Source organism: Manis pentadactyla, chromosome 8 (genome assembly GCF_030020395.1).
Source record: "Manis pentadactyla isolate mManPen7 chromosome 8, mManPen7.hap1, whole genome shotgun sequence".
NCBI classification, from domain to species: Eukaryota; Metazoa; Chordata; class Mammalia; order Pholidota; family Manidae; genus Manis; species Manis pentadactyla.
In genome coordinates this window covers 33,084,199-33,099,688 of record NC_080026.1, presented here as the reverse complement: position 1 = coordinate 33,099,688, position 15,490 = coordinate 33,084,199, and the positions used below count along the sequence as shown (strand labels likewise).

Sequence of the window (15,490 nt, the reverse complement as noted above, 5' to 3'; positions counted from 1 at the left end):
AAACTCAGAAGATTTGACAATAGAGGATCCACTTTCCCTCATGACAACACTGAATGGAAGTTGAATAATGGCCAAGCATTTAGAACAAGCACATATCCTCCATTTTGCCACAGACCCCACCACTCCCTACAGTCTCATGGTTAACTCATTTCCCTCAGTTTGTACCTTCTTGACTCCTGTGACACTGAGTTTGTTAACTTTATAGTTTGAATTTGTAGGCTTATAGCATGTAAGGCCCATTTATAGCCTTATAATGGTGAGACTTTGGGCCCTAGGACCATAATACATATTTTAAAACTAAATAATAGTTCAGGGACCCAAGTATAGCCAGGGTGTGGAGTGCAGTCCAAAGAGGTGCTATGTTCACAGGGCAGTCTGACCCGGAAATCTCAGGGTATGAAGACGTAAATGCTTACGCTTCATGAATATTCCAAAGTATCAACTAATTTCTACTTGATACAAAGTAACAAGAATGTCAAATGCAATGGCAAAAAAAAATTGGGTTTATCTTTATTTAGGCTATTTCAGTGAGTCATTATTTCTACTGGCTTACTGATAATGTTGGACATGTGTGACTTATTATTCTGTTTATGTCTGACCTCTCCAGGTTGTAAACTCTTGGAAGACAACTTTCCTGTTCTAGTTCTCTTTCATTTTCTTTACTTTCCACTCCATATCTGCCCTGCCCCCACCATTTCCCAGAAAATAAAATGCATCAAAATAATATGTGCTTTAGAGTTATGGGGATTCAAATAAAGTTCCATTTCTTTCCTAGCTGCTGCTGCTTTTCCTTTGCTGGATAAAGATGGAATCCTGTGAAACTTTTGCTCTTTCTCATTTAAGGATTTAGAATGAGACAGCGCCATGTCCTCATGGAAGCCACGGGGCCTGCTGGGAATTGCCCTCATTTGGTGGAATCTGTTCCTTGTGAGGATCCAATGTGTTATCGATGGCTGGCAACTGAAGGGATCTGTATCCCTGATAATGGAAAATGTGGCCTGGGACATCGCATCCTGAAGGCTGTCTGCCAGAATGACCGAGGTATGATACAAAGAAACACGTGCTGTTAAATGATACCTGCCAAGTGACACAACGCCACTCTCTAACAGTCATTTCCCTGATGAGGAAAAACACTGCCTTTCCTTCCCTTGAATATTTATATTCAAGCCAAGAGACACATTGCTGCAAAGCAAGCTGCCTTAATATGGGGCCAGCTACTCCATAACCTAAATGCAATACAGTGAACCTACAGATTTCTCTGGAGTTTTCTGATTTATTTATAACAGAAATTATCTGAATGGTCTTCAGTGTGTCAATACAAACCAAGTTTTATTTGCATTTTTTATGGTTGATATGTAACATGATTTTCCATATTAACAAATACTACCTTGTAAATATTCCAGAGGTGCAACTCCCTCTAAGTTAAAAAGAAAAAAAAATAACTAAGCTGTATATTTTTGTTTATGTGACATTAGACTAGATAGAATCAGTTCTAAACATAATCATTTCTAAAGAAACATTTTTAAATATGTTGTCAAGATTTATAAAACTAGTAACAGTGGTTTCTTTCTTTTGTCACCAAGATTTTAGGACAATGGTTGTTTGAAATAAAGGGTGCATTAGAAAATATGTAAGTTGTATAGAAATGAGATGAGTGAGATTTTAAACCTTTATTCTACAGTTTAAAAAAGAAAAAAACCAACCTCAGTCTCTTGGAAGAATATGAAGATTGTGTGTTAATCAGCTCTGCCATGAGAATTCCTATTTTTATCTCCCATGGTGTGTGGAGTGAACTGTTTTGACTTAGGAAGTGAAGTAATCCACAGAACAGAAGGAAAGTACGAAGTGGATTCAGAATGGTATCAGCATCCACACGGGGCTGACATCGAGTATTGTGCTTCCTGCTCTTCCCATCCACCCAACCCTCTTTGTTTTTCCTATTTCTCCCTCCCCTTTCCTCTCTCACTTTTTTCCTTCCTTCCTCGCTCATTCTCTTCTACTTCTTTTCATCTGTCAGTCTGCTCGCTTTCTTGGTAACCGCTGCCATAATTAGACAAACGTTTTAGCAAGTGACGTCCTCGGTGACCTCATGCAACTAGGTGACTGTTTAATTAACTAGAGGGCAACAGTAGACTTTATTAACTACACTTGTTTCTGACTAAATAGTTAAAACAGAGAGGCATCTAATACCGCCAGATATTTTTGAATTGTGCTAATGTATGTGCAGTTTATTAACAGAGGCAACTAAGATCACTTTAGTATCTCTTTGCTCTGAATTCAGGAAGAGTTTTACAGGGGTTGAAAAGCTGGGCTCTCGAGTTAGCAAGGTTGGAATTTCAAGCCTGCTACTCACCTGCTGGATGATCTTAGGAAAATTAATTAACTTTTGAAGGCATCCTTTCCTTCAGCTGTAAAGTGAGGGTAATAAAACCTACTCCACACTCTCAGATTGTGAGAGTTGAATTAGTTATACAAAAGTGGTTAGGGAAGTAAGTACCTGGCACGTAACCATACAAAATAAGCTATAAGCTTATTTTATTTATTTATTTTTTGAGAGGGCATCTCTCATATTTACTGATCAAATGGTTGTTAACAGTTAATAACAATAAAATTCTGTACAGGGGACTCGATGCCCAATCATTAATCCACCCCAAGCCTAATTCTCAACAGTCTCCAATCTTCTGAAGTACAACGAACAAGTTCTTACATGGTGAACAAATTCTTACATAGTGAATAAGTTCTTACATGGTGAACAGTGCAAGGGCAGTCATCACAGAAACTTTCAGTTTTAATCACGCATTATGAACTATAAACAATCAGGTCAAATATGAATATTAATTTGATTTTCTTGATTTATATGTGAATCCCACATTTCTCCCTTATTATTACTATTATTATTATTATTTTTTTTTAAATAAAATGCTGAAGTGGAATGTAGATGCAAGATAAAGGTAGAAAACATAGTTTAGTGCTATAAGAAAGCAAATGTAGATGATCAGGTGTGTGCCTATAGGCTAAGTATTAATCCAAGCTAGACAAAGGGCAAAAAAACATCCACGGATGCAGATGATTTGTCACAAAACGGGGGGGGTGAGGTTCTAAGCCTCACCTCTGTTGATCCCCAATTTCTCACCTGTTAGCCCCCCTGTGACTGTGCCTGTCTCAGGTTGTTCCTCCCTTGAGGAATCTTACCCGTCTCTGGCTAACCAGTCATCTTCTGGGGCCATACAGGGAAATGTAAAGTTGGTAAGTGAGAGAGAAGCAATATTGTTTGAAAAGGTTGGCTTTTTACTTCTTTGCAGATTTATGCCCTGTGGGTTTTATGCCCAACATTTGTCTTGAGGTATCTTTACCACTTGGAAGAATTATGATACTCAGTAAAATCGATATGAGGCACGAATTCTATTTAAGGGTTGTAATTAGGAAGGAAGAAGAAAAGCTATAGAAGTAGCAAGCAGAAGAAAACATGGGAAGATTGGTTATTTCTTTGACATATCTTCTTGTAGAGTAACTTAAGCATGTATAGGTTTTTAAACTACTAATTAAATTGTGCACCCACATTAACATAATAGGAATACAGTTACACAATCAAAGCAGACCTACAATTACCAGCCATCTCCAGTGAAACCAAGAAAACCAGTTAGGCACCCTAAGCATTTGTAAAAACTTATCTATGATATGATGGATATTGTCTAACTGAGTTTGAATAGTTTGAGAAAAATCAGACAATTTAAAACGACACATTCCTGGGAACTGTTCACATCCCATATGTTCTTTTAACAGTAGATAGCCTGTAGTCTCAAGATTTTGGAGCGCTGCAACTTGCACTTCTCCTAATTCTTGGTTGAGTTCCAACAGTATAGATCCAGATAAATTTGTTATTTTACTGTATACACAGGCCAGCTTAGATATCTCCTTCTTCATTCCAATGGAAATTCCAGGAACCAGTGGGATGAATGCAGCTACAACTGCAACAGCGCCAGGATCTTTGTTGACATTTTTTGATGATCAACTTCTGGAATGACTCTTCCAGAGTATGTTGATGTTGGAACTTCTTCTTATCATACCTTAGTTCGTTTTCTGGATAGCCAAATTAGGCTTTGATCCTCTGTATCAACACAAACAGACCCTTTGCCCACCCTTTGATATGCCCTTTATACCATTGTGAAGAACTTAATGGAGGTCCCACACAGGAACTGCTTTTTATTTATTTTTTGTTATCACTAATCTACAATTACATGAAGAATATTATGTTTACTAGGCTCTCCCATATACCAGGTCCCCCCTATAAACCCCTTTACAGTCACTGTCCATCAGCATAGCAAAATGCTGTAGAATCACTACGTGTCTTTTCTGTGTTGTACAGCCCTCCCCTTTCTCCCACCCCCCCTTTATGCATGCTAATCTTAATACCCCCCTTCATCTTCCCCCCCCTTATCCCTCCCTACCCACCCATCCTCCCCAGTCCCTTTCCCTTTGGTACCTGTTAGTCCATTCTTGGGTTCTGTGATTCTGCTACTGTTTTGTTCCTTCAGTTTTTCCTTTGTTATTTTACTCCACAGATGAGTGAAATCATTTGGTATTTCCCTTTCTCCACATGGCTTATTTCACTTGGCATAATACCCTCTAGCTCCATCCATGTTGTTGCAAATGGTAGGATTTGTTTTCTTCTTATGGCTGAGTAATATTCCATTGTGTATATGTACCACTTCTTCTTTATCCAATCATCTACTGATGGACACTTAGGTTGCTTCCAATTCTTGGCTATTGTAAATAGTTCTGCGATAAACATAGGGGTGCATCTGTCTTTTTCAAACTTGAGTGCTGCGTTCTTAGGGTAAATTCCTAGGAGTGGAATTCCTGGGTCAAATGGTAAGTTTATTTTGACCATTTTGAGGAACCTCCATACTGCTTTCCACAATGGTTGAACTAATTTACATTTCCACCAGCAGTGTAGGAGGGTTCCCCTTTCTCCACAGCCTCGCCAACATTTGTCGTTGTTTGTCTTTTGGATGGTAGCCATCCTTACTGGTGTGAGGTGATATCTCATTGTAGTTTTAATTTGCATTTCTCTGATAACTAGCGATGTGGAACATCTTTTCATGTGTCTGTTGGCCATCTGTATTTCTTTTTTGGAGAACTGTCTGTTCAGTTCCTCTGCCCATTTTTAAGTGGATTGTTTGTTTTTTGTTGAGGTGGGTGAGCTCTTTATATATTTTGGACTTCAAGTCTTTATCAGATCTGTCATTTTCAAATATATCTCCCATAATGTAGGGTTCCTTTTTGTTCTATTGATGGTGTCTTTTGCTGTACAGAAGCTTTTCAGCTTAATATAGTCCCACTTGTTCATTTTTGCTGTTGTTTTCCTTGCCTGGGGAGATATGTTCAAGAAGAGGTCACTCATGTTTATGGCTAATAGGTTTTTGCCTATGTTTTTTTCTAAGAGTTTTATGGTTTCATGTCTTACATTCAGGTCTTTGATCCATTTTGAATTTACTTTTGTGTATGGGGTTAGACAATGGTTCAGTTTCACTCTCCTAGATGTAGGTGTCCAGTTTTGCCAGCACCATCTGTTGAAGAGACTGTCATTTCCCCATTGTATGTCCATGGCTCCTTTATCAAATATTAATTGACCATATATGTTTGGTTTAATGTCTGGAGTCTCTATTCTGTACCACTGGTCTGTGGCTCTGTTCTTATGCCAGCACCAAATTGTCTTGATTACTATGGCTTTGTAGTAGAGCTTGAAGTTGGGGAGTGAGATCCCCCCTACTTCATTCTTCTTTCTCAGGATTGCTATGGCTATTCAGGGTCTTTGGTGTTTCCATATGAATTTTTGGATTATTTGGTCCAGTTCACTGAAGAATGTTGCTGGTAATTTGATAGGGATTGCATCAAATCTGTATATTGCTTTGGGCAGGATGGCCATTTTGACGATATTAATTCTTCCTAGCCAAGAGCATGGGATGAGTTTCCATTTGTTAGTGTCCCCTTTAATTTCTCTTAAGAGTGACTTGTAGTTTTCAGGGTATAGTTCTTTCACTTCTTTGGTTAGGTTTATTCCTAGGAATTTTATTCTTTTGGACACAATTGTGAATGAATTTGTTTTCCTGATTTCTCTTTCTATTGTTTCATTGTTAGTATATAGGAAAGCTACAGATTTCTGTGTGTTGATTTTGTATCCTGCAACTTTGCTGTATTCCGATATCAGTTCTAGTAGTTTTGGAGTGGAGTCTTTAGGGTTTTTTTATGTACAATATCATGTCATCTGCAAATAGTGACAGTTTAACTTCTTCTTTACCAGTCTGGATTCCTTGTATTTCTTTGTTTTGTCTGATTGCCATGGCTAGGACCTCCAGTAACACGTTGAATAACAGTGGGGAGACTGGGCATCCTTGTCTTGTTCCCGATCTCAGAGGAAAAGTTTTCAGCTTCTCGCTGTTCAGTATAATGTTGGCTGTGGGTTTATCATAGATGGCCTTTATTATATTGAGGTACTTGCACTCTATTCCCATTTTGCTGAGAGTTTTTATCATGAATGGATGTTGAATTTTGTCAAATGCTTTTTCAGCATCTATGGAGATGATCATGTGGTTTTTGTCTTTCTTTTTGTTGACGTGGTGGATGATGTTGATGGATTTTCGAATGTTGCACCATCCTTGCATCCCTGGGATGAATCCCACTTGGTCATGGTTTATGATCCTTTTGATATACTTTTGAATTCAGTTTGCTAATATTTTATTTAGTATTTCTGCATCTACATTCTTCAGGGATGTTGGTCTTTAGTTTTCTTTTTTGTTGGGGTCTTTGCCTGGTTTTGGTATTAGAGTGATGTTGGCTTCATAGAATGAGTTTGGGAGTATCCCTCCTCTCCTATTTTTTGGAAAACTTTAAGAGGAATGGGTATTATGTCTTCTCTGTATGTCTGATAAAATTCCGAGCTAAATCCGTCTGGCCCTGGGGTTTTGTTCTTGGGTAGTTTTTTGATTACCGTTTCAATTTATTGCTCGTAAATGTTTTGTTTAACTTTTTTGTTTGTTCCTTGGTCAGTCTTGGAAGGTTGTATTTTTCTAGAAAGTTGTCCATTTTTTCTAGGTTTTCCAGCTTGTTGGCATATAGGTTTTCATAGTAGTCTTTAATAATTCTTTGTATTTCTGTGGAGTCTGTTGTGATTTTTCTGTTCTCTTTTCTGATTCTGTTGATTTGTGTTGATTCTCTTTTTCTCTTAAGTTTGGCTAGAGGCTTTCTATTTTGTTTATTTTCTCAAAGAAGCAGCTCTTGGTTTCGTTGATTTTTGCTATTGTTTTAGTCTTCTCAATTTTGTTTATTTCTTCTCTGATCTTTATTATGTCCCTCCTTCTGCTCACTTTAGGCCTCATTTGTTCTTCTTTTTCCAGTTTTGGTAATTGTGATGTTGGACTCTTCATTTGGGATTGTTCTTCCTTCTTCAAGTGTGCCTGGATCGCTATATACTTTCCTCTTAAGACTGCTTTCGCTGTGTCCCACAGAAGTTGAGGCTTTGTGTTGTTGTTGTCATTTGTTTCTATGTATTCCTTGATCTCTATTTTAATTTGTTCGTTGATCCATTGATTATTTAGGAGCATGTTCTTCAGCCTCCATGTGTTTGTGAGCCTTTTTGTTTTCTTTGTAGAATTTATTTCTAGTTTTATACCTCTGTGGTCTGAAAAGTTGGTTGGTAGAATTTCAATATTTTGGAATTTGCTGAGGCTCTTTTTGTGGGCTAGTATGTGGTCTATTCTGGAGAATGTTCCATGTGCACTTGAGAAGAATGTATATCCTGTTGCTTTTGGATGTAGAGTTCTATAGATGTCTATTAGGTCCATCTGTTCTACTGTGTTGTTCAGTGCCTCCGTGTCCTTACTTATTTTCTGCCCGGTGGATCTATCCTTTGGGGTGAGTGGTGTGTTGAAGTCTCCTAAAATGAATGCATTGCAGTCTATTTTCCTGTTTAGTTCTGTTAGTATTTGTTTCACATATGCTGGTGCTCCTGTGTTGGGTGCATATGTATTTAGAATGGTTATATCCTCTTGTTGGACTGAGCCCTTTATCATTATGTAGTGTCCTTCTTTATCTCTTGTTACTTTCTTTGTTTTGAAGTCTATTTTGTCGATTTTAGTACTGCAACCCCTGCTTTCTTCTCACTGTTGTTTGCCTGAAATATGTTTTTCCATCCCTTGACTTTTAGTCTGTGCATGTCCTTGGGTTTGAGGTGAGTTTCTTGTAAGCAGCATATAGATGGGTGTTGCTTTTTTATCCATTCTATTACTCTGTGTCTTTTGATTGGTGCATTCAGTCCATTTACATTTAGGGTGACTATTGAGTGATATGTACTTATTGCCATTGCAGGCTTTAAATTTGTGGTTACCAAAGGTTCAAGGTTAGCCTCTTTAGTATCTTACTGCCTAACTTAGCTCGCTTATTGAGCTGTTGTATACACTGTCTGGAGATTCTTTTCTTCTCTCCCTTCTTATTCCTCCTCCTCCATTCTTCATATATTGGGTGTTTTGTTCTGTGCTCTTTTTAGGAGTGCTCCCATCTAGAGCAGTCCCTGTAAGATGCCCCATAGAGGTGTTTTGTGGGAAGCAAATTTCCTCAGCTTTTGCTTGTCTGGGAATTGTTTAATTCCGCCATCATATTTAAATGATAGTCGTGCTGGATACAGTATCCTTGGTTCAATGCCCTTCTGTTTCATTGCATTAAATATATCATGCCATTCTCTTCTGGCCTGTAGGGTTTCTGTCGAGAAGTCTGATGATAGCCTGATGGGTTTTCCTTTATAGGTGACCTTTTTCTCTGTGGCTGCCTTTAAACCTCTTTCCTTGTCCTTCATCTTTGCCATTTTAATTATTATGTGTCTTGGTGTTGTCCTCCTTGGATCCTTTCTGTTGGGAGTTCTGTGTATTTCTGTGGTATGTTCGATTATTTCCTCCCCCAGTTTGGGGAAGTTCTCAGCAATTATTTATTCAAGACACTTTCTATCCCTTTTCCTCTATCTTCTTCTTCTGATACCCTTATAATACAGATATTCTTCCTTTTGGATTGGTCGCACAGTTCTCTTAATATTGTTTCATTCCTGGAGATCGTTTTATCTCTCTCTATGTCAGTTTCTATGCGTTCCTGTTCTGTGGTTTCTCTTCCTTCTGTGGCCTCTTGCATCTAATTCATTCTGCTTACCAATCCTTCCAGAGTTTGTTTCACTTATGCAATCTCCTTCCTGGCATCTGTGTTCTCCCTCCGGACTTCATCCCATTGCTCTTGCATTTTTCTCTGCATCTCCATCAGCATGTTTATGATTTTTATTTTGAATTCCTTTTCAGGAAGACTGGTTAGGTCTGTCTCCTTCTCTGGTGCTGCCTCTGTGGTCTTGGTTTGCCTGTAATTTTGCCTTTTCATGGTGATATAAATAGTTTGCAGAGCTGGAACGAGTGACGGCTGGAAGAACTTTCCTTCTTTTTGGTTTGTGGCCTTCCTCTCCCGGAAGAACAGTGACCTCTAGTGGCTTGTGCTGGGCAGCTGCGCGCAGACAGGTCTTCTGCTTCCTGCCCGGCTGCTATGGAGTTTATCTCCGCTGTTGCTGTGGGCGTGGCCTGTCTCGGGCAGCTGCTCCAAAATGGTGGAGCCCCATTGGAGGGGGAGTGGCCGGGAGGCTATTTATCTCTGTAAAGGGCCTCCGTGCTCCCTGCTGCCCAGGGGGTTAGAGTGCCCAGAGATCCCCGTATTCCCTACCTCTGTAGTAAGTGTCCCACCCTGCCCCTTTAAGACTTCCAAAAAGCACTCACCAAAACAAAACAACAAAAAAAACCAATAAAAAATAATAATAATAAATAAAAAAAATTTTTAAAAAGAGAAAAAAACGCTTACTTTTCTTTGTCCTCAGGCGTCGGCCTCAGTCATCCGCTCACCGGTCCTGTTGCCCCGTTTCCCTAGTATCCAGGACCACACGCATGCACTGTGTCTGCGCTCTGGTCCAGATGGCTGGGGCTGGATGTTCAGCAGTCCTGGGCTCCGTCTCCCTCCTGCTCCAACTCCTCTTCTCCCGCCAGGTGCTGGGGGGAGGGGCGCTCGGGTCCCGCGGGGCCGGGGCTTGTATCTTACCCCCTTCGTGAGGCGCTGGGTTCTCACAGGTGTGGATGTGGTGTGGATGTTGTCCTCTGTCCTCTGGCCTTATTCTAGGAAGAGTTGTCTTTGTTATATTTTCATAGATATATGTGGTTTTGGGAGGAGATTTCTGCTGCTCTACTCAGGCCACCATCTTGGCTCCACCCCTGCTATAAGCTTATTTTACTTGTAATATATATGTATTGCTGTGCTCTCTCCAAGGGGAATTGTGCAAAGAGCATTCTTTTTTAAAGCGAAAATAATAATGAGGATTAGAATAACCACAATACTTCTCCCAGTCTACAGGTGTGGAAACAAGATTGTTTATTTGGTAAAGACTCAATGACAAAAGACTGTCCTGCTTAGTCACTTCAGTAGTGGAGGCTTGTCATGACATATGATGACCACAGGTCTGGGTAGTTCTTCTACAGTTTGTGCTGTGCCTTCCACATTATTGCAGAGCATGATGTTATATATAATTAGAAATACCTATTTGGTCTCCATCCTGTTTCTGGCATGAGCTCCTAAAACCCTTGGAATTTCCTGAGCAATAAGAGCAATGGGAGTATCTTCTGTTGAAATATTTGGTCTCTCATCCTCAGTTCCTGAAATCAGAGTCATAAAATTGAAATGATGTCTAATTTTTCACAACAAGTGTCTTTTCACCACAGCTGGGTTTTGGAAATGAGGTGACTTTTGGAAAGACCCACAAGGTGGGAGCTGCTTGCCAGGGGAGCCAATCACTAACAGAAATCACTGATTTCTGGAGAAGGGAGGAGGTCTGGAGGTTGAGTAAGTCACCAGTGGCCATCATTTAATCAGTCATGCCTATGTGATGAAGCCTCCATAAAATGGAAAAGGATGGGGTCTGGGAAGCTGCTGGGTTGATGAAAATTTGGAGACTTGGGCAAGAGTAGTATGGAAGCTCTACACCCTTTCCCCACACTTTGTGCCCTATGTATTACTTCCATCTGGCTGTTCCTGAGTTATATTCTTTCATAATTAACTGATGATGTAGGAAGTAAAATGGGTTTCCTGAGTTCTGTTAGTTGCTTTAGCAAATTAATCAAACTCAAAGAACAGGTCATAGGATCCTCTTATTTATAGCTAGTTGGTTGGACATATGGGTAACGGCCTGGATTCGAAATTGGCATCCTCAGTTGGAGGATCATTGGAACCACTAATTTGTAGCTGGTTGTCCAGAAACGCAGGTAATCTGGGCTTGCAATTGGTTCTTGAAGATGAGGGCAGTCTTTTGGGACTGAGGTCTTTACCTGTGGAATCTGATGCTATCTATAGGTAGGTGCTATCAGAATTTAGTTGGCTGGTAGGACTCCCAAGTGGTTCAGAGAATTGCGTGGTGTGGTGTGGGAAAATCTCCCTATTCCCCCCAACCCACAGGCACAATCACACATTGAAATTGGATGCAGAGCCCTTTTCACAGAAATACTGACTTTACCATTTTACAACAGTTCCAGAGTTTAATTGCTTATTCCTGTGAAATGACTGATTTTTAGCATTGACCTACACTCTCAATTTATATGAGAAGAAGTAGAAATTACTACTGGCTCTTTGTGATTTTTAAATAGCTGGATGACTCCATCATTTTCAGGGCATCAGCCATGGACATGATTATGAGAAAGTGTGGTCTGGTTTTACTTTTTGAAATTCAGCTTCTATGAGATTTCCAGATGATTGATGATAGAAGTTTAGCAGAGAAGTACTCCTGTTTGACTCTCCACATATTATCATAGTCTTTCCATACCTACAGGAATTGACAGAATTATTGACACCCATTTAAATGCTTGGAGAGAAAAAAAGGATTGAGATATATTTAATAAGCCCCATGTGTATTTTTTTCATATCATATTTGATAGTTTCACTACTCTGAGTTTACTAATTGTCTCATTGGCTCTTTGTTTCAGAATTTATTTAGAGCTAAATGGATGAAACCAAAAGAAATGTCTTCCTTTTGGCTAAAAAAGCAAAATAAAACAAAACTCATTGTAGACCTAATCAGGCTTGAGGTTTGCTATAATTTGTAAGGGTAACATGCTTTGTCCCCTGCTTTTTGGCTTGTCCATATTGACTTACTCTAAAAGGAACATTTAGCATTCCTGCAAAATACCTATATCCTGTTCAGGTTGGCAGCCAAAAGATTTTCACATAGCTGTAATCAGATTCTGTTGGACTTTTGACAGTGTCTTGATGGGCATTACTTGTGCCACCAGAAGACATATTTCTCTTCCCCAGAAGTTTGTTCCGATCATTACCTTGGAAACTTCAAAAATAAACAATCTATGTCACACTGAAGCCAGAAAGTTTTCTGATTTGGGATCTGATTTCTAATACTTTGGTTGTCAGCTTTGAAGTCTCATCATTCGTATTACAGAATCTTATCATTCGTATGGGTCAGTAGAAGTACTGAATATGCAATATCCATAGGTTTTTCTTGTCTCATTGACATGTTTCCTACACATCCAAGAGGTATTTGAAAGTAAATGGAGTGTGAAGCCAACGGCAAGCCCGATCTATTTCTCCCTTAGATTACCAAGTTCATTTCCTGTTTTAAATTTTGTGTCTCAAACGTGTAACTAGTTAATTGTTGTTGGATGTCACTGGCCATTGAGGAAGGCTTACCACTATGTGACATCTTCCCAGAGCAGGTTAGGGAATCCCCATAATGCCAGAGCAGACAGCATTCCCAGGAGCTGGCAAGTGACCACACTACTTATCATCTTTCAGGTCTCCATATCGCAAAGTGGGCAGATAATATCACAGGGTCATTGAATAAACACCAGAGGGCCTGCTGGAGCAGCCAGACTCTGAGTACCCACCACCTGATTTGCTCCATAATTTGCCAAATAGACTGTCTTGAAAAATAAAAAGTATTTTTATATGTCAGCAAACATCTTTATTCAACAATATTGCAGTGTGCATTCTGTCCCTGTAGAAAGCACATACCCACAGTGGTGAAGAGTATGATACACTAGGAAAAACAAAGTTCACACATTGACAGGTACATGGATGGATCTAGAGTTCCCCATTGTTGCAGCAATGCCCCCTTGCATGCAGGGTTCATTTCTCACAGTTGTACTAGACCTCCATGCAAATATTTTCCTTAAATAGTGTGTATATTTGCATAGAAAGCATAAGGAATTATTTCCTGTCATTACTATATTTTGCTTTTCGTTTCAGAGGCATTTTTCTATGAATTCTTGCCTTGGATCATAAACTTTAAATAATCAAAAAATGTGGTCTTTAATCTTGGCTAAAATAGCATGTGCTTATAAGCATGTGCTAGTAAGTACCCATAGGATGACTTTAATTGGTAGAGAGGGTGCTAGAATAATCATTTATCTGTATTGGATTAAAATTTTTAAAAACAGTTAATTATCTATGATTAGGAGTTTTGATTTGCTTGTTTTTTGTTTTTAAATTTCAAGAAATGTTCTTTGGATCACCTGTGGGAATACAGTCAAAGTCCATTCAGATAAAAGTTATTTGTTAGAATGTTTTATGAGTGAAGAGAATTCTAAGTAGAACCCCTTTTGTGTTTTTGAGTTATTATTTTCTACACCCTTTGATGGTGCTAGATCTCGTGTTAGTCAACAAGTACTGCTTTATTCTCCTTTGGATATTTTTTCTTTTTCTTGCAAGATGTTCTAACTACTATTTCAGCGCAATGCTTATTTCCTTCTATTTTAGGAAGAACAAGGAACAGATTATTTATCTGGTATTTCTTTACGACACAAGTGTATTCTGCAGTGAATCAACCTAGTAAAGAGACTCTACAAATAAGGGCCACTGCAGAGAATATAGAGCCTCTCAAACAAATTTCAAATACAAATTTTCTGAAAGTTTTGAGCAATGGTACCTTGATTGAAATAAGTATGTAGTTTATTAAGATGTGCAATTTAGTAGGGATAACAGTAATTGGGATTTTTTTTTAAAGAAAGGTAACTATTATTTTATTCTTATACCATTCATATTTTGTTTCTACTTTGAGTAAAAGACACACACACACACACACACACACACACCCTTACCTTTGCATAGATTTAGGAATCTTAGAACTATATCGCCAAGTGTTCAAAGGGATCAAAGGAGGGGAGGATAAACATGGGTGTGCATTTTATATCAACAATACAAACTCAGAAAATGACTTTTTGGACTGTCAGACGGAGTATGTGCTATTGTTTTCCACCTGATCCCCTTCGCCTTTTACCATTTCTGTGTGTGTCAACCCCAAAATTCCAATGGACACCACCTATTCCTCTTTGTCTAAGGAATTTCTTTGGCCACTTGAGCCTCCTTTGTCCACATTTGCAGTCAGAAGTGCCAGGGAATTAACAATCCCAGAGAGCAGACTTCAACCAGTGATTGACAGTTGGTATATAAATACCAAATCCCTTGTCCCTCAGATGGAATAACCTTTAAGTGTATGTTCTGTACTGTTTCATAGAGTTCCTAAGGAGATGGAGCTTCACTATTTATGGTGGTGACTTAGCTGGCTACACGCCCTCTATCAGCCTCATTTCTCTTCTGTGTCACTCCCCCACTTTTGTACTAGTTCCTTGACATTATTTCCCAATAAATACTTGCCCAAGAACTTTTGTCCTAGAGTTTGGTTATGGTGTAACTCAAACTAAGACAAGGATCCTTGAGAAGGCGCTTAGGATCCACTGCCTTTGGAGATACAGGATCCAATTCTAATCATACCACATTGATGATAATATTTAAAGAAACACCAAGGAAGGAACGATACAGTCTGTCATGAGAACTTACTTGATATTTTGAACAACCCTCACTATTTATCAATTATTCAAATGTCTGAAGTGCTTTAGTATACTGCTTCTGTCTCCCCTTTGAAAATATGAAAAACATTATAGAATCACATTTCTTTCCCAGTTAGGCAGTACCAGTATTGTCTGCCATCCTGCTGAGTCTTGTTTTCCAACAATTGAGTCTTTTTATGACCCTCAGGGGAGGCTAGGTTATTCATATTTTCATTGCATAGTGGATTTCAGAGTGTATTGGAATGTTTCTGAATAAGTACAAGAAAACTGATTTCTTTGGCTGTTAAAAGAATTATTTGTCTAGGAAAATGGGGCTGAAGTGTTTGGGGAAAATGTTGCCCTATCTCCTTTGCTCTAGGTCAGTGGTCCTAAAACTACAGTATGCATTGGAGTCACCTGGAGGGATTATAAAACCACAAAGAAATTGGCCTCCACTCCAGTTTCTGATTCAGTAGGTATGGGATGGGGCTTAAGAATTTGTATTTCTGACAGGTTCCAAGTAATGCTGAATATGCTAGTTCGGGGACCATACTTAGAAAACACAGTTGTAGGCAGCAGAGGCCTTTAGGCAG

General features: G+C 39.0%; 1 protein-coding gene across 1 annotated transcript in view; it reads left to right on the top strand.

The window, feature by feature from the left end:
- Positions 1-15,490, top strand: part of THSD7B (thrombospondin type 1 domain containing 7B) — a 918,476-nt gene that overhangs the window by 405,996 nt on the left and 496,990 nt on the right. Inside the window, exon 7 of the mRNA XM_036886655.2 lies at positions 844-1,041. Coding sequence (XP_036742550.2) covers positions 844-1,041 — 198 coding nt within the window. The remainder of the gene's footprint in view (positions 1-843; positions 1,042-15,490) is intronic.